Genomic DNA, 20,650 nt, shown 5'->3' with positions numbered 1-20,650 from the left:
AGCACGGGCCAAGAAAGGTCCTTATCTGCGACCCTTCCCCAGCATCTCACAGCTGCAGGTTTTGCCCTGCCAGACAGAATCTGAGCCACCAGACCTGACCAGACAGGAACATGTGAGGAGCCTCACCTCAACAGCGAGTGGAATCTAGAATGAGCCCTGGTGCCCAGCCTGGATGTGTCTCCTGAGGACACGGGGGTGGGCAAGGGAGGTAATAACATAAACCAGCCCCCACCACCACATCAGCCATGACACTCCAGACCTACCATCCCAGGAGGACGCTCCTGCCAGTCTAGGAGTAAAGGGTTCTGTCACTGTTCCAGGCTTGTCTTCATATTCAGAAAGGGGTGAGGGGACATTGTGTAATTGTTGGAAACGTGACAGAACATGAACCACATGAAACCAGCTTCCTGAATTGCAAAACATAAGTCACAATTCTGATTGTTCTGCAACAGTGCTTTCAAATACACACGAAAGGCAAAAAGCAAAGATACTCCAGGAGCAACACCTCCTGAAGAGAAACTATCAGCTTAGACTGTGACCCACCATCTCTGTGTTTTATTTTAAGGTGCCTCCCTCCAGCCATGAAATCCCCAAACACATGGTTTCTGAGAGGGACCTGTACAGCCTCGTCCCCTGAAGATTTGAGGTAGCTGTGATCCCGCGACCGTGGCCAGCCCTAGGGGAGGCTGCGAGACCACACTGCCACCGTGTGGGCGCCTCTCCTTAGAGCCACGGCTGAAAACTGCTGCCGCCCACCTGCCTCACCACCAGCTTCAAGGATTTGAGCCCGACACTGCCCTCTGGTGCCCTAGATTGGCCAGCTGGTCCTAGGGGTGGGTGGGGAAGAGGTTAAATTAAATCCTTGCTAGGGGAAGTACATCACCTTTAAGCTTCCACCTCCTACTATATGGATGACTCTGGACAAGATACCTAACCTTTATGTGACTCATTTTCTCTGTGTAAGACAAGGGCTGTAACAGTAACAACCTTACAGGGCTGTAGGGTAAATGAATTACTACATGAAGGGTGTTCAGAACAGTGTCAGGTGTTTGGTAACTCTTCAACACATCAGTAGCTTTCAAACCCTCTGACCATGATCCAAAGTGAAAAATACATTCTTTATCACAACCTAGGACACACAGATACGTCGACATAACACCAAGAAACATTTCACAAAACAATACTTAAAATATGCAATGTACTCTGAAAAAGTCTGATTTTCTTTTATTATTTTTTGGCTGTGCCACACAGCATATAAGATCTTAGTTCCCAGACCAGGGGCTGAACCTGCACCCCCTGCAGTGGAAGTGAGGAGTCTTAACCACTGGACCTCCAGGGAAGTCCTAGGATTGTTTCTTTAAAAGCTGATCACAACCCACTTCCCTGGTGGCTCAGATGGTAAAGAATCCATCTGCAATGTGGGACAGAACCCTGGGTTCTATCCCTGGGTTGGGAAGATCCCCTGGAGAAGGGAACAGCTACCCACTCCAGTATTCTGGCCTGGAGAATTCCGTGGACTGTATAGTCCATGGGGTCGCGAAGAGTCGGACACGACTGAGCGACTTTCACAACCCACTAAATTGAATTCTCAAACCTACAGGTGGCTCACACACCACAGGTTGAAAAACACTGCAGTACATAAGTAAGAGGGCAGAAGCTTTACTCTAGCTCAGACTGCCAGTCCTAGCTACCTTCTCCTCCCCTCACATCTGAGCCCTGAGCCTGCCTTGTGACTGAGCCAGAGCCGGGCCGGGTCAGCTCTGGCTGAGCAGGTGGACCCCCACAGGGCTGGGAAGCCCCTCTGGAGCCCACTGTGAGCGCAACCCTCTCCAGGTTCTCACCCTGCAGGTGGAAGAAGACACCTTCATCATCAGGCACTAACAACGTGCCAGGCCCTGTGCTCCACCCTTCTTGCAACCTCACAGCCCTCTATGAGGAAGGCATCCTTCTCATTTCTCAGCAGAGAAGCCTGAGGTCAATGGAGGTGCAGCGACTACGGAGTGAGGATAAACAGGACTGGTCCTCCTTTGGAATTCAGGATGTGAATTAATCAGGGAAATTGACCTTCTAGAAAATGCTGTGGAAATGCTAAACAGGGTTAATTAGAAGGAGAGGGAAGCCTGGTGAGCTGCAGTCCACAGTATCGCAGAGTTGTGACTTAGTGACTGAACAAAGAGGCCCTGGAAAATAAAGCACTGAAGATACAGAAAAACAGAAATGAAAACAGTCAGGATGGGAGCGCCCCTGCCAGATGGCATCTGGCATTAACAGCAACAGCTGCACCAACGGACGCTGACCTCAGGAGAGGCAGGGGGCCTGGGGTCCCGCTACAGATCATCACTGTTGGCTCCAGTCCTAGGTGGAGGCAGAGGCAAAAACAAGAGGTCAGACAAGGTGGAGGAGACCATGCCTGCCCATGCCCGCCCCTGGTCTCCTGCCCACAACAGACAAGAGACTCTATTTAGTGGAAGGCTGACCAGGGAATGTAGACCTGTTCCAAGGAGGTCATCACCCCATCCCAGAGGAAGGTCCCTGAACAGCTGTGGCTGTGTCCCTGCCTGCCTGCAGAGCGAGCCAGTGAACCTGCCAGTTGGACAGAGAACAAATAACAGCATGATGTGGCCAAAATGAGCTGGAGGAAAACATGGCAATGACTTTCGAAGGGCACAACTAGCCCATGCAATGTGGTAGGGAAAATAGGATCTGGAGTCAAAGGTATGATTTGGGCCCCTGTTCTTTGTTCATGGAACACATACTCACTGAGCACCTCCTATGGATGATCCATGCCCCAAAGTCAGCATGTTGGTGGTACAGTGGTGAGCATAGAGTTACCTTCCAGGGATTCCCAAGTGGCTCAGTGGTAAAGAATCCACCTGCCAAGGTAGGAAAGGCAGGTTCAATCCCTGGGTCAGGAAGATCCCCTAGAGGATGTAAGGGCAACCCACTCCAGTATTCTTGCTGGGAAAATTCCATAGATGGAGATGACTGGCGGGTTCTAGTCCACAGGGTAGCAAAAGTCGGACTTGACTGAGCACATATGCACAACCATACACAGCTGTATTCCAAAGTAAGCAACGGAGAGACAGACCACCAGGTGCAGACAGCATAGTGAGGGAGGAGTAAACAGAAACAATCTCGGGCACTGAGTGCCTGACTGATAGATGCACAGGGGCTGTGGAAGCTCAGTGGAGGCAATTTAACCCCACTCGAAGAGGATCAGGTGTGTCTCCAGAGATGATGCCTAATCTGGTAGCTGGCAGCATTCCCTCAGATGGACAGTAGAGGGAAAAGCCTTCCAGTCATTGGGAGTAGCAACTACACAGCACAAGCATAGAAGAGAGATTTAAGCAAACTATGTAATTAGGATTCCCACTGGCTGTAGTGTAGATTGAAATGGAGGCGTGAGAGATGGGGCTCTGCCAATTTACCTGCTTCATGACCTTGGGCAAGTCATATAACCAACCACTCAGACTGTGAACCATTCTCTGGGATAGCAAAAGATATGCAGTTTAATAAGCATCTATGGCGCATTCTCTGTGAGTCAGGCACTGTATCAGGTTGGTGCTGGGCCTATGGAAATGTGTAAAAGCTACAAATCCCTACTCTCAGGAAGCACATGATCTCCTGGAAGACAGACACTGTGCAAAGTGTCAAAGTTCTGGACAAAGCACCAGGGAGAAGGAGGCAAGAAATGTTGCTCGAAGAAGAGGTGATGAGGAGGTATTCTACCAAGTGGACAGAGGGGAAAAAAAAATTTTTTTAAGCAAAGGCAAGGAGGAAGGACAAGGCACTGATGTATTCACAGAACAGGTCATAAGGTAAGGTACAGGGTGCAGGAGAGACAAGGGGTGACTGAGACACCAGCCTGGGACACACGTGCCTAAACCCCTGTTGTCCATGACAGTGACAACAGATGTGCAAGCAAGACCCAGGCCCAAGCAGGTTCACAGGTCATCACACTTTACGTGGGGCCTCAAAGGCAAGCCCTCCAAGTAACATCGCCATCTGGTATCTAGTCTGGGCCCAGTTCCCCAGCATTCCAAAGAGACGAGCTTGAGGGTCCTGGGGGGAGAATAAGTATAGCCTTTCAGGTCACATATTGAGAAACTGAAGCCCCCAGGGGCAGGGTGACTTGCCCCAAACCCTGAGGTTATACAGTCGCTTGCGACACCCAAGGGCCACAATGCGCCCTCTTTGGCTCCGAAGAAGCACCGAGACAATGAGACAAAGGGGTGGTCGATGTTGTACGGCCGATAAGCCAAGAGTTTGCAAACTCCGGAACCACACCTCCCGCCCTTCTCGCCAGCCAGTACCTTGCGGACGCCCTCTCCTCCTTCCCTTCCTCTTCCGGCTCCTCCCCTCCGGCCTGCCGGCCTCTTCCGGCTCCTCCTCTGAAGACACGCCCCTTCCGGTCTCTCCCCTAAAGAACGGCCCCCCTTCCGGTTTCTTCCTCCAGGAGTCCTTCTCTTCCGGTTTTCAGCTGAGGCTCCGCCCCCGTCTTTCCTCGCGTTACGGAAAGACTTGCTCTAGGTTGCCCGTCCCCGGAAGTGACGGTAAAGGCTCGCCCCCTCAGGAAGTGACAACAGAAGTGCCCTTGACCGGTGCGGAGGGACCCGCTGTGCATCCCTCCGCTCTCGCTGCAGGGAGGTAGGAGGCCCTTGGGGTGGCTCGAGGTGGTGTCGCGGCTGAGGCACACTGCAGGCGTTTTCCTGTGCTGGCCGGCGGCCCAGCGGGCGGAGACCGTGGAGGGGGGAACCTGTCTTCCGAGGAGCCGGGGTCCCTGCTGACGTCCAGTTCCCCAGTTCCTTCTACACACACGTCCCTCCTTTTTAGTTCCCCCACACTCCTGCCCCCATGCCTCTTCGTTGCTCCCTGAATTGTGGTTCCTCTTTCCTGATCCTTTGACAACCCTCTCTTTGTCTTTAATTTTCCATTAAAATACTTTTAGGAAGAGTAATCGATAGAGTAAGAATTTCTCAGACCGCCTTGGGTTCCATTGTTGACTCTTATTTAATAATGTATTTTGGGCATGTCACAATTTACCTGAGCCTCGGAATCCTTTTGAGTGATAGCGTTATTGAAACATTCGCAACGTTGATCTAGGAAGACTAATGTACGTAAGATACCTGACTGTTAGCGGATGCTTTGTAAATATTGGTTCCTCCTCTTCTGTTGTAATTCCGTAAGATCCTGATTCATTGGTTGTCGACCCAGTTTTCTGGTACTGTTTGTTTTTGTTTTTTTTTTTAACCTGTGCTGGTTATTGATTCCTTCCCTTTGATTCTCATCCTTTACTCACCTCTACTCCAGAAATCTTATGGATTATTTTCCAGCGTTTTACTTCTGGTCCTGCGTCTTGAACCTCCCCCTCACCAACCACCACCACCACCACCACCGTACTCCCACATGCGTCTTTATTATTATTTCCTGATATGTTGACTGCCCCCACTGTCCCTGCCTCTTTCCCTCACAGATGGCTCAGCGACTTCTTCTGAGGAGGTTCCTGACCTCCATAATCTCTGGGAAGCCCTCTCAGAGTCGGTGGGCACCCGTTGCCTCCAGGGCCCTGCAGACCCCACAGTACAGTCCTGGTTACCTGACAGTAGCACCCAGCCAAGCCCGGTCTATATACACCACCAGAGTCTGTTCAACAACCTTTAACATCCAAGATGGACCTGACTTTCAAGACCGAGTTGTCAATAGTGAGACACCAGTGGTTGTGGATTTCCATGCACAGTGAGTCCTGGGGTTTCGCGAAAGCCTGGGGTATCGCTTATTCAGGTATTTATTTATTGAGAGGCTTCTGTGTCTCAGTACTCCATTTGATACTTCTCATAGATGGACTCGGGGTCACAAAAAGTCAGATACAACTAAGTGAATGAACAACAATATACTTAGACTCATTGCAAAGGCTGAGGAGACCCAATCCCTTCTCGCAAAGATTACGTGTAGTTTGATAGGAGACAGACTAGTAAACAGTCTTCAAAACTCACTCCGTATATCTATGGCTTATTCATGTTGATGTATGACACAAATCAATGCAATATTGTTAAACAATTATCTTTCAATTAAAAATAACTTTTAAAAACTCACTATGATTAGTGCTTGGAAGCACTTATATTCTGTATCTCACTGCCCAAGAGGCTCAGGTCATTTTCAACTCAGGGAAAACATGCCTCTAGCATCATCTGCCCTTTGGTGTATACCAAATGTATACAGATCCCTGCAGAGAGTTAGTTTTATTTTAACCTCTTGCCATCCAGACTGGAAAGGGCTGGCAAAAAGTTTTCAGTGCCATTGCAGTGGTGCCCACACTTGCAGGCCATGGGCAGAGAGTTTCTTTCCAATGCTGTATGAGTTTGTTTTAGGGATATTTAAGTGCCTGTGGTCTTCTGGTTGTTGGCCTGGCCTTCTTCATTTCTGGACCTTTGAGACCTGGCTCAATGTCTGACTCCAAAACAACTGGACAAACCCCTCAAAATAGGGCAGCCTGAAAGGAACCAGTGTAGCCTGAGTTAAAAGTTGGAAGGCCTTCTGGACAAACCACTGACAGATTCTTTTGGTTTTGTTCCTATTCTTTCTCTGACTCACCATGTACCTTGGGCAGGCCATGTGGTGGCCTTGTTCCTTCTTGTCTTCACTTGTGGTGGGAGATAAAGCCTTGCAGACTGGGTTTTTAGGTGTTGTGAGTTTATTTGTTGGAATCTCTGAATGCAAAGGGTTTTGAAGGCTGAGAATAAAACGGGAGTCACCAACCAAGGATTCATGGAAGGCAGAGCTATCCTGCCATCCTGGTCTGGTGAGTACACCAGAGAGAGCTTCCAAGATGGATGAAGAGTTGGCTGATGCCTCATTTTCTTCCCCACCAAGAAAGCAAGGGTTGAATTTGTTCATTGAGTGCCAGCCACTGTCCTTAGTGCCACATACTTAGGGATAACAGCCTAGGCTTACCACTTGGAGGGGAACATCTGTGTCCAGTGCAGTCATGGCGGTTGACCCAGGGCCTCAGGGATCACAGAGTAACCTGGGCCTCAAAGAGGACCCTTGGAACACAGTCTTGGATGCAGTCCCAGACCTTGCACAGTTCTGGGAACTTGTATGGGCCTCAGTTTCTTAGGAAGATTTTTTTTTTTTTTTCCTTTGCTAGGTTGACGGTTCTGAGTAGTAAAAACTGAAGAGGTCCTGGTGCTGTGACTGGCATGTCATGAAACTCCCTAGCCACTGGTTTCTGCTACCTTAGTTCTGAGGCTGTGAGGTGTTTGAAGTAACTCCGCAGCTTATAAAGCACATTTATCCACATCGTGTTAGTTAATTTGTCATCAGAGCTTTGACAGCCACAGTCTCTTTCACATGAAGAAACTGAGGCTTCAGAATAATTAGCTGATTGGTGAGAAAGCCTGTCTTTGAACCTAAACGTTTTAACTTCAAATCCCATTTTCCTCTGTACAACAGTTTATTTCTTTTAGGTAGAGTGAAATTAGTGAAATAACCCTTCTAAGAATCTTAGGATGAGGCCCATGTTATTAGAAATCCAGGACCTGTGAAAATTCCCTAGTTACAGAGTCTCCTGTAATTAACCGGCATGTCAGCATTACAGGTTAACATTCACACACTGTAGGGAGAGATAACCAGGGGAGAGGGTCCAGCAGAGAGACGTAGGATGAGGGAAGGTCCCAGAGGACTATAGATCATTGGGCGAGCACTTCTGTGATGGGATGCTTCTTTCTCCCCTTCCAAGGTGGTGTGGTCCCTGCAAGATCCTGGGGCCCCGGTTAGAGAAGGTGGTGGCCAAGCAGCATGGAAAGGTGGTGATGGCCAAAGTGGATATCGATGACCACACAGACCTCGCCCTAGAGTATGAGGTATGGATCGGCAGGGGATTGCTACAGGGCAACTGGTGGGGGTGCTTGGGGTCACAGGGTAGCTGGAAATGTCTTAGGGACCAGCAGGGAGTCAGTAAGGGGGTGTCCTGATTCTTTCTAGAACTCTCAGGGGTTTAGAACACTTTGCAGCTGTGACTCCATTAATCTTCTGAGCCTTCTGTCTCTCTTCAATACCTTTAGGAACTGGGATGTATGATCCCAAACACCAGGTTTTTCTCTGAGTCTCAGGAAGTTGATGGCCCTTCCTCATTCATGGATTCATCTATCCGTCCCTGCAGTGTGCCAGGCGTACATGATGCTGGCACAAACAAGATGAGCTCCTTGTTCCAAGGGGAGCAGGGAGGGGAGTAGAGGGGACAAGGAATGTGTCACGTTAGAGGGACCCTCTGAGCAGAGCCGTGAAGAAGGCAGGGTCAAGAGCACACAGACACGAAGACATGAGCTGCTCTCCTGTGTTTGATTGACTTGTCCATTTCTTCAGCAGACATGTATCCAGAGTGCCTTCAATGCCAGGGCTGTGACTCGGGGCTGAGGATGCGGCAGTGAACAGAACTAACAGAGTCCCTGCCTTCGTGGAGCCTGAGTGCTAGTGTTTTAGATTGGGCATCCACAAACTTGTTCTCTAAAGGACAAGATGGTACCTGTTTGAGGCTTTGTAGGACACCGGTCTCTGTTGCAAATGCTCGCCTGTCTTGTAGCTCGAGGGTAACCATAGAATCTACATGAATGGGCACGGCCATGTGCCAGCAAAACTTCATTTACAAAATTCCAGGGTTAGACTTGTGGGCCACAGGTCACTGTTCCCTGTTTCAGATAATAAGTGTCCTGGGAAAAAAGAAATCAGGAATAGCAGGTGGAAGTGCTGGGCCTAGGGCAGGGAGGGTTTCCTTTTTTTAAAGGGTTGGGTAGGGAAGGCCTCACTGAAAAGCACCATCTGAGCAGAGACCTGGAAGGGGTAAAGAATGAACGATGCAGCTCTTTAGAAGTGGATTCTGGCAGAGCAGATACCTTTTACAAAGACCCTGAGTGAGCAAACAGGCAGCTGGGAAGGCCGACTGTGGCCACATTGGGAGGACCCTGAATAGCCATGCTGAAGACAGTCATTACAGAGCCAGGGTCACATCTGGCTCAGTGACTTGACTGGGCTGGTCCTCGAAGTGGTGTTTTTGTTTTTTTTTAGTAATGGACTGGATGCTAATATTTAAAACTAAGAAGATTTCATGCGAAAATCCATATTTCTGGTTCTCTGAAATATCTGGATCTGGCCATAGTGAACCTTCACTCTTTCCTGGTAGTAGTGATGAAAGAGGTGGCCTCTCCCTTTCTCAGACTTTGGAAGTCCATGTTTGATTCCCTTGAGACCAAGTCAAGTAGAGATGCCTGTCCACCACAGTCCCTGTGGCAGGAAATGGGTAGGGGCAGGGTGAGAATAGACTGGCTGCCCCTAGACCTGGGGCTAGGAGTGGTCCCTCGAGGAAAGCCGGGCTGCCCTGACCAGAGGCAAGGGCAAGAGATGCTGGGCAGGTAAAGCCACAGATGATGACTGCAGGTGGTTGGGGGGATGTTACCCCAGTAAGACTGCCCACAGCACTGGGTGACCAGAGCGGCTTACAGGGCTCAGCTGTCCCACTGGCCGCTCAGTCAGGGAGGCACTGGTCTGGCCATTTAGGGCCCCCTGACTTTGTTGCTTGTCCATCCCTCCCCAGAGACCCGCGGGAGCTGTGGGAGTGGGTATGGCCTTCCGGTGTGAGTTCAGGGCTGGAGCTTCTGGCCACCCCAGGAGGACGGACAGACTCCGCATGTCTTAGGCTCCCTCCCTCCTGATACCACAGCTTTGGTCTCAGCCAGTGGAACTTAGGCTAACACATCCCAAGCACCAACCATGCCCCAGGAGCTGTGGTAACTATAAGGATACAAGGGATAACCCACTTCCTCCAGCTGTGGTCACACGGGTGGTAAGAATTCCCAGGACCACCTTGCTGGGATTGCCAGGAGTCTGCGTTCCTGGTGACATCGGGCCTGGCCCTGAAGTCCTGTGGTTAAGCCTGGCAAGTGTGTGGCAGGGGAGAGGTTCTCTTGTAGGGTCTTCTCTGTCTGTCCACTGTCCAGAGAGTACATGGGTCATACAGAGGGACCTCAAGACTGCTGGGCCCAGGTCACCTGGACACAGCCTTTTGGTCTTGCCAGGTCCTGAGCTGACCAGTTGCCAGGTTATTGTTGGCTAAGGAAGCTCCCGCAGGGATTCTTCCTGACCCTTCCCCTACCCTCTTCCTTCCTTCCTTCCTTCACACCTGGTGTTTCGGAAGAGAGTGTGAGGACATGTCAGCTAAGGGATCCATAGCTCCTCCTGGGACAGCTTGCTCCAAGGCCTGAAGGCCTTTTCCAAATGGTGAATGAACTTGGAGAAGCTGCTTTAAATCATATTCAGGGAATTAGGGGCTTCTCCCCAAACTCTTCTGCCACTCCCAAGCCCAGCACACATTCTCAGGGTGTGTCTCCTTCTTTGCACAAATTCCTCTCCCTTGCCACCACACTCTATGTTTTCATTAACTATCCACCCTAGAATTTCACCATCTCCCAAAGGAGAGAGGAGGGAAGGTCGCCCAGGGCCTTGGGGTGTGCCTCCCCCCACCACACACACACTGCCCTGAGTTGGCCAAGTGAAGGGCCCTCTTCTTCCCCACCTCCTCAGGTTCTCTGGCTGGGCATTCCCCGATTGTTCAGACCCTGCAGAGAAAGAGTGGCTCAGGCTGTGGACCTTGACCCTTAATACTGTCCTCTGGGGCTTCTGATGTTCACCTCACACATGGAGTTTCATTATTTATCTCATCTTACAGAGAATGCCCTTTAAACAGCATTTTCAGAACAACCAAATAGCAGTAATCTTACCATCCAAGCAAATCACTGCCAACATTTGGGGTACCTTGTTTGGGTTTTTTGTTTGAAATTTTTTTAATGGTCCATATAACCTCACAGTGGAGAAGGAAATGGCAACCCACTCTAGTATTCTTGCCTGGAGAACCCCATTGGCAGAGAGGCCTGGCAGGCTACAGTCCACGGGGTCACAAGAGTCGGATGCAACTTAGCGACTACACCACCGCCACCACCATAACCTCACAGACAGTTCATTGAATCATCGTATTTCAGCATTACTGGAAATCACACAGTACTCCAGTCACTGGGCTTCCCTGGTGGCTCAGTGGAAAAGAATTCATCTGCCAATGCAGGAGACCTGGGTTTGATCCCTGGGTCGAGAAGATGCCCCTGGAGAAGGAAATGGCAACCCACTCCAGTATTCTTGCTTGAGAAATCCCGTGGACAGAGGAGCCTAGTGGGCTACAGTCAGTGGGGTCACAAAGAGTCAGACACAACTTAGCGACTTAACAGTAGCAAGTGCTGCAGCTGTTCCCAGGAGGTCCTTAGCAGTTCTCAAATGGAGGAAACTGGGCTGAGACAGGAGAGGACAAGGCAGGGCGCCAAGCACAGTGGCGGCATGGGCAGGGTGGGGACACACAAGTGTTACCTCTCCTGGGTTCTTTAGCCAAGCCTGGGCCACCTCCACGTGGCTTCCTGGGCAGGAGGAAGGCAGCACATTTTAGTGCATGTCTTCATTCCTTCTCTGGCCCCTCGCTTGCCTCAGTGGTGCCAGAATGGAGAGGGAAGTTGAATTCTTGCTCTACCACAATCCCCTGAAACTGAAATCACCGTTCCAGAAGAATGTGCCAAGGCCCCGTGCACTTCCATTTAAGGCAGTCTTTGCAAGCACCAACCCCTCCAGATTTGTGAGCCGAGCTCAGGGTCAGCAAAGCCACCTCCTCTCCGCGGGGGTGAGGAGAGTCCAGTCATAGCCCAGGTATCCCTGCAGTGCCCTGGGAGATCCTGCTTTGGCAGGAGCTTGGTTCTGTGTGTGTCTGTGTCTGTGTCTAGGCTCAGACCTCAAAGAACTCCCTTGATAAGTAATGACTAGACCTTGGTTGTCATGAAAATGCAGCCGCAGCATGTCTGCTGTACACCCAGCTACAGCACGGTCTGCGTGTGTAACCATGTACATGAGTTTACACTAATGCGATTGTTATACAGGGGATCATCTAGAATTCCAGAGGAAAATAGTCTACTCCAAGCCACCTCAGTGAGCATAGAGTCCTGCTTAGAGGGAGGACCTGTAAAAACAATCAGACCTCTCCTCAGACATTGAGATACAGTTTCATCTCAGTTAAAGAAGCACAGGACAGGTGAGGTCCAGCAGGTACACAGTGGAGCAGTTAGTGCCTGAGCCTCTGGGGCTCAGTGGAGAGTTGCCAGGTGTGAGGCCACTGCCTTCACAGACCACTAGAGGGCGCGAGAGACAGCATGTGTGGGCCCTGGGGCACCTCCAAGGACTGCATCCTGAGGGCGCCTTCTGGACCCAGAAGCTGGCAGCCACGTGGTGGACCCTGTGCTTCCTGCTGTCACCCACGCCAGGGGCAGGAGTGACAAGGACAGGAGCCAGTGGTCGGACCGTGACAGGGATACATGTGGTCAGCCCACCACCGCCAGTGGGTCTATCTGCACACTGCCTCTGGGAAGTGTGTCATTTGCCACCCACAGCAGCCCCAGGACAGTCCTTGAAGGGGCTTGAAGGCTAGGTCCTGCAAAGCCTCTTAGGAGAGGAATGCACAGCCTGCCACAGAGTCAGTCAGTGCGTGGGGCACCCAAGACATGACTGGCCAGACCGGCACTTCTGTTGTGTAACTGCCGTGTGTGCAGTTAGAACATTCTGAATCTTAAGTCTGGCCTCCCAAGTGACTCACCAGCAGGACCGCACTTGGAATATGTGGAAACCTGGTATGTTTTAGAAATTGCTGTTGTTACTTTGTAGTTAACATGTATGTAAGAAAAGTCTGTGTTTATCTTGTTCTGTTTATATGGTTTTTTTCATCAAATACCCACAGATACCAGGCGGGGCGCCCAGGCAGCAGAAAATGTGCCGTGCCAAAGCAGGTCTTCGGCCTCATTTATGTACCATATAATCTATACAGGTCCCCTGGGGGAGCGTCAGAAAACGCTTCACAAGCCAGGAATGTCCAGCCCCCTAATAAATAAACATCAGCTCTCAAGGCTGAGCCCCACCTCCCACACTCCCAGTGAGTCAGTGAATTTCTAGACCCCGTTAACCATCATTACAGGGAGCCAGAGGAACTTGTTTGGGGCCCTAGATTCGACTTTTGTGATGTGCCCACTGTAGCCTTCATTTGTGGGGTGCTCCCTATGTGCTCAGGACAGGGCACTGTGCTGAGACTTTGCCTGGATTGCCCCATTCAGCCCTCGTACCCGCTGATGGAAGTCCCAGTAGTATCTCCATTTCCTGGTGAAAATACGAGACTCAGAGTGATGGAGTGGCTCGCCCCAAATGGGCCAAGATTCGATCAGCCGGCCCAGAGCTTGGTCCTGACTGCTCAGCCTTATATGCAGACCTCTAATCCCTCTCCTAAAGCTTCACCAGCGAGACTCCCTCATTTCACAGAAGAAGGCACCAAGGTTCCAAAGGTGGTGTGACCTGGCCAAGGCCCCCAGCTAAAGAGTGACAGGATTCTCCTGGTCTCCCCTGTGCCAGGCTGCCCCTCAGCTCCTCCCCGCCTCCAGCCTGGGCCTGCAGCTGCATGGGTTATTTTAATCTCTCCTGTCATTCCAGCCAAACCACTGGGACAGTGAGTCAGTCATGCGGTTGGTGGAGGAAGGGTACAGCTGGGAGCCTACAGTGGAAAAGCTGCTCCAGTGGGTGGACTTCCAGGCCCTGAAGTCCCCCTGTGCAAGGGGAGGGGGTCCCGCCTCTGGCTCTGGCAGTCACTTCAAGGCCTGAGCCAGCAGCCCGCTCCCCAGAGCTTGGGGCTACTGTGGAGAAGAGCTCACTTCTGAGTGACTTGACCTCCTTTGTCCTCTCCACCCAGGTGTCAGCTGTGCCCACCGTACTGGCCATGAAGAATGGAGACGTGGTGGACAAGTTTGTGGGGATCAAAGATGAAGACCAGCTAGAGGCCTTCCTGAAGAAACTGATTGGCTGACAAGCAGGGAAGCATCCTGACTGCCCCTGCCTGCCAGGGCCCCGAGGTCCCCGGGGGACCCCAGTAGAACTCACCGCCCTTTTGTGCTGGCCCCTCCCGCCTCCTCCCTCTGGCCCCTGTGGGCCTGTGCTTTGGAGACCAGGCCTCCAAACACAGGAGCCTCAAGTGCTCCTGACCTCTGCCCTCCAGGGTGGCCACCGGAGGAATGGGGCTGCTGCAAAACTGGGGCAGCTGTCTTCCCAGCCACTCCATCTGTTCCCTCTAGGGCTTGAAGCCCTGCTTCTGGGATGCTGGGACACAGCCCAGGGCCAACCTGCAATAGCAGCTTCGTCCTGCCTCCTTGCTCCCTTCTGATCTGAATCCTGGGGCCTGGCTCACCTGCCTCCTGCATTTTTCTTTCCTGCCGCTGTTTTGTGAAAAGACAAGGAAAAAAACCCAGACAAGTGAGAGTAATACATGTAATTCTCTCATTTTTTGTAGGTCTGTAATAAAGAACTTTACGTGATCCCTTCCACCTCCCACGGTGAAGAACAGGCCCTGGGTCCACACCCATCCCCCCAGAGACACCCCTCTCTCTTTCCTCCCAGGCACCAGGGCAGCAGACAGGTGTTGGGCTATGGGAATCCTGCAGACCCTTAACTCTGAGAGGCTCAAGACACTACTCCCTCACCATTAGCTGGCCCTTTGGTTCTCTGAGGCTTCACTGTGAAAAAAACTGGACCAATAAAGCTAGGGTTTGCACTGTCGCCAGCTTCCACTCTGTCTGGGCTCCAGGAGCACTTGTGATCCCTCCCAGGCTGTTGCTGTTTTCCCCCTCTGACCCCTACCACCCTCTTGCCCTTGACCAGCCATTCCTGTGACTACTGCTGTTGTCAGTGGTGGCCACTTTCGGGGACGGCTTTACATACAAGTCAGGCAGAAGGGAGTTTGTGGTCCCCATTATGCAGGTGAAGATACAGAGGCGCTTGGGGTACAGAGCCCATGCTTCTGCCCAGAGCTGGTTGCCTCTGAAGCCTGGGCTCTTTTCACTGATCCCCAGGGGCCACCTCTGCTAACCAGGTGCTCCCTCCTGTGTGCACACTCCCGGGAAGCCTGGCTGGCCTCATGCCCATCCCAGCCCATCAGGAGGCGGGCTGTTCTTCCTGTGTGTGGGCACGAACTCAAGAGGCTTTGAGACCAGGCTATTTGCCCATTCTTGTTCCAAGGCTTCCCTTGGCCCATGGAGGAGGGTGTCAGGCAAACCAGGTTTCCATCCAGCAAAGCCCATCGCTTTTTGTCCTGTGGCGGAGCCACCATTTGGCTCACTTGCTAGCTGAGAGATCCACCCTATGGATACTAGAGGGCAGGGTGTCCTTCCCCTTGGCCCTAGGGTGCTGTGTGCACTCTTGGTGTTCTTAGTGTCCCTGTTGGAACTACCTGAGTTACTGCAGCGGCTTTGAGGGGTCAGCCCTAGGGCTGCCTTGAGAAGTCTGTGACAGGCGCCAGAGGGCGGGGTTAGCTCAGCAGCAAGGCCTGTGGGCTTGGGAAGGCCTCCGGCCTGGAATCTCACAGGCATGTAAAAGGGAAGTAAACCAGCAACTGGCATTTGTGGAGAAAGGCCAAGAGCTGTGTGTAAGATGAATGAGAACAGGCAGTGCTGAGATGCTTCCTGGGTGGCAGGCACTGTTCTCAGTACCTCCCCCATAGCAGCCGCACAAGTCAGGCATTCTCATCACTGCTCCCGTTCACACAGCAGATCCACGGAGGGAGCTTGGGAACTTGTCCAGGATGCATAGCCCCCAGACACCTGGGCTGGCTCTGCTCCTGCGCTCACCCCCTCACCTTATAAAATGGAGTGCGTGAGCCTAACCCCACAAGAGGCTGACAAAACTGGTAGCGTCAGCAGTCTTTATACAAGAGGCGCTGATGCAGAGTTGAGTAAGTCAAAAATGCCCAGCAAGTAAGGGCTGGGGCTCGAGTTCAGAGCCGAGCACCCTGATGCCTGAGCTGGGGCCCTTCCCTTGCCATTGGCCTCCACTGCCGCTCCTTAAAAGGTGCCCTTCGCCAAGCACTTTCTCTGTGCATGACCTCATTTAATTCCTCTCTTGTGAGGCAAGTGTTTCCATATTTCAACTGAAGGAACCGGTTTGGGGAAATTGACTTGCCCAAGGTCATATCTAAAAAGTGACAACGGCAGACTTGAGCCCAGGTTGGGGGCTGGCCCCTCTGCCCAACCCGAGTAGGTGTGGAGCTGGGCTGGCAAAGGCCTTAGGGCGGAGGCAGGGCCCCTGTGCTGCCCGGAGCTCTCTGTCCTTAAAAGGTGTGCTGCGGGGCGAGGTGAGCTGGAGCAGCTGCCTCCCAGGTTGGCATCTCTGCCTATGAGGCTGTTCGTGGTGTGAGTCACTGGCTGTGCACACAAGATCCCAGGGTGATCCCGTTTGACTAATTTCACGGTGCTGATCTCACTGGGACGCTGCTGGCTCTGCATCCCCAGCCCCACTGTTGTTGCCCTCTGGGTGCCTTGTGCTCCTGGGCCCGTGAAAGAGGGGTTATGAGCATGCAGCTGCGGGGCCTGGCAGCCACAGGAACACCCCCGACCCCTCTGAAGCACAGACACCTGCAAAACCTTCTCAGCCCTGAGACGTCCTGGGATGTGGCTTCTGCACCTGTGCTCCTAACACCAAGTTTACCCAGTTGATCTGGAGGCCGAGATGGAAGCTTGAGTTAGAGTTAATGTTCTCTGCTGTGACCCCACCACTCCCCTGCCAGGCAGTTCTTCCCATTACACACATGAGGAGACGGAGTGCCAAGTGACATCAGTGGAAAGGCCAAGACCGTGTTTCCAATAGGATTGCTAAGCACCAAAGAGCCTTAGGGGGTCTTAGAAGCACTTGGATGGATGAAGGGTGGTCACTATTGTGGGTGCCTTCTAAACATGAGAGGGAAAGTGACCACAGCCTCAAGAAGCTAGCACTTTAAGTTTGTTGTTGTTTTTGTGTGTGTGTTTATTAATAGTTATTAATTTGACTTTAGTTGTGGCACATGGGGTCTTTACTTGTGGCATGTGGGATCTAGTTCCCTGACCAGGGGTCAAACCCGAGGACTCCTTCACTGGGCACATAGAGTTTTAACTACTGTACTACCAGGGAAGTCCCAGTTTGTTGTTGTTTAGTCACTAAATCGTATCCAACTCTTTGCAACCTGAGGACTGTAACCCACCAGGCTCCACTGTCCATGGGATTCTCTACGTTTGAATACTGGAGTGGGTTGCCATTTCCTGACCCAAGAATCAAACCCACTTCTCCTGCATGGACAAGCAGATTGATTGTTTTTGTCTTAAGCAATATCTTTATTTTTACACAAAGCAGTACAAAATGAAGCAGTTCCTCAAAGGATGACTTGGAGCTAGAAAATCCATCCTAAGCATAAAAGTGTTAGTTGGTAAGTCGTATCCAGCTCTTCGTGACCCCATGGACTGTAGCGTGCCAGGCTCCTGTGTCTATAGGATTTCCCAGGCAAGAATACTGGAGTAAGCTGCCATTTCCTTCTCCAGGCAGGTCGATCCTTTACCACTGGTCCACCTGGCAAGCACTTATGCTTTAAAACAGCAGAGCAAGGGGCGGTGAATCACCCTGAACGAATGTCAGAACGTGAGGGGTCCTGGAGTATCATCCAGACCCTCAAAAGGGCGCAAAGAGGGGGAAGGCTTGCCCAGGTTACAGAGTGTTTGTGATGGTTGGGGTCTGAAGCCAAGTGCGTTAACTTTAGCCAACCCTAAAATGGAAATGAATCACGGCCTTTTCTTCACTGGGCTCCAGGAGCAGGGAGCAAGCAGGTCGGCAGTGTCTCTGAGAAGGGCAGTCTGCGGGGTCAGAACCTGCTGGTCAAGGTGATGTTGGGGCTTTCCCTGTGCCTGCCCCAGCACGCCCCGCCTGGGGGGAAGGGCCAAGGGCAGCTCAACCCCTACCCCAGCCGCCTGGGGAGGGCTTCTCCGGTAAGTGAAGGTGATTTGGCCAGGCTACCGGAAACCCTAATGTGCAAGCCATGGGTTGGAAGGGTCCAGAGAACAATGTCAGCAGAGGGCAGGATGCCGTGAACGAGCCAGGCTTCCAGGCACGCTGTCACAGTTCCTCTCTGCTGCCTGGAACACCGGGTGCAGGCGTGACCCTGAACCCCAGTCCCCAGCCTGGCTTACATGGCTCTGCCGGAAATCTGGGAGCCTTCCTTCCCCAGCTTTTTGGAAGCCGCCACCAGCCACCCACACGATGGTGTAAGTCAGGAAGAAACAATCAGATCTGGGTTCAGGTCCTGAATTCAACATCCACTAATGGAGCAGCCTTGCGCACATGGCCTCACTAGCCTCAGGCTCAGTTGTCACAGCAGCAAAACAGGGACAATGGTGGCTAGCCCTCCCTGAAGGCTAGATGTCACGTGTGTCATCTCACTGAGCCCTCACAGTGAGGAAGGGACTATCATTATTGCCATTTCACAGATGAGGAAACAGGCTCAGGGAGCTTTAGTAACTGCATCAACAGGTGTTGGAGCTCAGATCTGAACTCAGATATGCTTGATTCCAAAGTCTCTGGGTTCTCACCCATTAGCTATACCGCTTTCACTTTGGGGGAAAGTTTTCCCTGAGCCTCGATTGCACCATCTTCAAACGGGCTAAAAATCATCATCACAGAATGAGGATCAAACATGCTGGACCCGCTTGAGGGTGCTCAAGAAGTGTCCTTTGCTTTGCTTTTTCCTCTCCCCCAGCTTCCCCCAACCCTAAGCTACATGTTAAACAGGAAACACCAGGCTTCCCGAGATAGAAATAAGGACCCCAGCACCTCACCATGGGAGGGGCCTGTTACTGTGCCAGGCAGTGGGCCTTACCTTTGGCTCTGTGTCCTGGCTCTGACCCCCGCCACCACCCCCTCTTCTGGTGGTGACCTCACCCTTGGAGAATGCCCATTGGAATTCACCCTGAGTCTGGTCCCCTGGTCTCCATGCCTCCGAGCCACTTCTGACCCCGCCTCTCGCTCAGCCTCTAAGCCAGCCATCCACACAGCCACCAATGGGTATGAGCCAGGATGCCGTTGCTACACAGCTGCTAGTCAGGTCCCCACCTTTGGCCGGCTTCCTGGCTGACCACAGGCGTGTAGCTATCTGTCTCTGGCCGGCTGCCTGCCTCAGCCACCAGCAGGCAGGCGATCTGGCATGGATCCCTTCGTGTCCCACGTTGCCAGGTGCACCACCCACATCTAACCCTCCCAACACCCACCTGAGGTAGCAACCATTGTTCCCATATCACATACAAGGAAACTGAGGCCCAAAGAGATGGTGTGATGTGCCCAAGAACAGGGGAATGAAATGAGAGTATGGGGGGCCAGACCCCAACCCCTCAGCCTCCCCCTTGGCCACTCTCCGATCCCCAGGGGAGTCACAGCATCCCTGTTCCCATGTCAAGAGTGGAGATTTGGAGCCTCTCTCCTTCATCTGCCTTCACCACCCTGGCCCCAGGCTGGAGGCAGAGGAGTCCTTTGCTTAGGAACTACTCCTAAAGCTGCAGTATTCTCTCTAGTCCCAAAAGAGTGGCTTCACCCCCTAACCTCAGCCAGCTGGTGTATCTGGATGCTTCTCTGGGCTGCCTGATACTAGGAATTAGGAGTCAAAGCAGAGGAGGACAGAGCCTTGGCCCTCAAGAATCCTACAGCAAGCACACGGATACAACGTAAAGTATGAATGCCAGAGTAGCAACAAGTAACAAATGCCATCATAATGATAAAGCAGAGAAAGAGTGGAAGCCCGGGTAAGGAGCAAGTCTGCAGGGCTGGGTAATACACAGAGGGGTTTTGTTTGAGAGAATTGGATAAGAGTCAGAGGCAGGTACTGGGAAGAGTATTTCAGGCAGAGGGAATAGCATGTGCAAAGGCACAGAGATGGAAAAATAACATGACTCATCTGTCCCAGGAGGAAGGCGGGGATGCCAGAGGTTGAGTGGGGCACCACCAAGGGGGATGGAGCTAGGCTTTGAATAGGCCCTTGGAGTCAGAAAGACCTGGTTCCAGTGAAAGCCATCCCCCCACTAGCCAATCCTCATTTTTCCTCATCTCTGAAATGGGAAGATAGTATATAACTTCCTTATGGTTGAGAGATTGACATGAGACAAAATATGTAATGCTGGAGCATAGCGCCGTTATGTGGTAAGCATTGTGTTAAAAGTGTGTAGGGTGCTCACTTCAGCAGCACGTATACTAAAATTGGAATGACACAGGGATTAGCATAGCCCCTGTGCAAGCAAGACATGCAAATTTGTAAAGTGTTCCACATTTTGGAAAGAAGAAAGTTTCTAGAACTTCCCTGGTGGTACAGTGATTAAGAATATTCCTAAAAAAAAAAAAAAAAAAAAGAATATTCCTGCCTGAGGAGAGAGGAGAGGGTGAGATGTATGGAAAGAATAACATGGAAACATACATAACCATATGTAAAATAATTTGCTGTATGGCTCAGGAAACCTAAAGAGTGGCTCTCTGTCAACCTGGGTGGGGGGGATGAGGAGGGAGATGGGAGGGAAGTTCAAAAGGGAGGTGATATATGTATACCTATGGCTGATTCATGTTGCGGCTTGACAAAAACCAATAAAATTCTGTAAAGCAATTATCCTTCGATTAAAAAATGAATTAATTTTTAAAAAAAGAAAAGAATATTCCTGCCAATGCAGGCGACACAGGTTTAATCCCTGGTCCAGGAAGAACCCAG

General features: G+C 51.6%; 1 protein-coding gene, 1 long non-coding RNA gene and 1 other non-coding gene across 5 annotated transcripts; 2 read left to right on the top strand and 1 right to left on the bottom strand.

Moving 5' to 3' along the window:
• Positions 1 to 1,199: 1,199 nt before the first annotated feature.
• Positions 1,200 to 4,803, bottom strand: LOC138437658 (uncharacterized). Of its 3 annotated transcripts, none has more exons than XR_011256098.1 (4): positions 4,314 to 4,368; positions 2,761 to 2,873; positions 2,478 to 2,583; positions 1,200 to 2,355 (listed from the first exon to the last, which is right to left on the bottom strand). It is a non-coding gene; the product is annotated as an uncharacterized lncRNA (long non-coding RNA). The 3 variants fall into 3 exon arrangements; XR_011256100.1 differs by having other exon boundaries at positions 2,492 to 2,583; XR_011256099.1 differs by lacking the exon at positions 2,478 to 2,583 and having other exon boundaries at positions 4,314 to 4,803.
• TXN2 (thioredoxin 2) lies at positions 4,419 to 14,670 on the top strand. Its single transcript, XM_069585341.1, has 4 exons — positions 4,419 to 4,647; positions 5,474 to 5,736; positions 7,739 to 7,862; positions 13,811 to 14,670. The coding sequence occupies exons 2-4, from the start codon at positions 5,474 to 5,476 to the stop codon at positions 13,922 to 13,924; spliced, it is 501 nt and encodes a 166-aa protein (XP_069441442.1). The 5' UTR covers positions 4,419 to 4,647; the 3' UTR covers positions 13,925 to 14,670.
• Positions 14,671 to 20,121: 5,451 nt separating this feature from the next.
• On the top strand, positions 20,122 to 20,225 carry LOC138438421 (U6 spliceosomal RNA). Its single transcript, XR_011256357.1, has one exon. It is a non-coding gene; the product is annotated as a U6 spliceosomal RNA (small nuclear RNA).
• Positions 20,226 to 20,650: the final 425 nt, after the last annotated feature.

This window comes from Ovis canadensis, chromosome 3, assembly GCF_042477335.2.
Source record: "Ovis canadensis isolate MfBH-ARS-UI-01 breed Bighorn chromosome 3, ARS-UI_OviCan_v2, whole genome shotgun sequence".
Lineage (NCBI taxonomy): Eukaryota > Metazoa > Chordata > Mammalia > Artiodactyla > Bovidae > Ovis > Ovis canadensis.
Note: the sequence above shows the minus strand (reverse complement) of the source record. Positions and strands in the feature narration are given on the sequence as shown.

Excerpts from the sequence above, each read along its gene's own strand:
- TXN2 (XM_069585341.1), top strand. The coding sequence starts at position 5,474 with ATGGCTCAGCGACTTCTTCTGAGGAGGTTCCTGACCTCCATAATCTCT. Across the intron at positions 5,737-7,738 it reads GTTGTGGATTTCCATGCACA|GTGGTGTGGTCCCTGCAAGA; the intron begins GTGAGTCCTGGG and ends TCCCCTTCCAAG. Across the intron at positions 7,863-13,810 it reads ACCTCGCCCTAGAGTATGAG|GTGTCAGCTGTGCCCACCGT; the intron begins GTATGGATCGGC and ends CTCTCCACCCAG.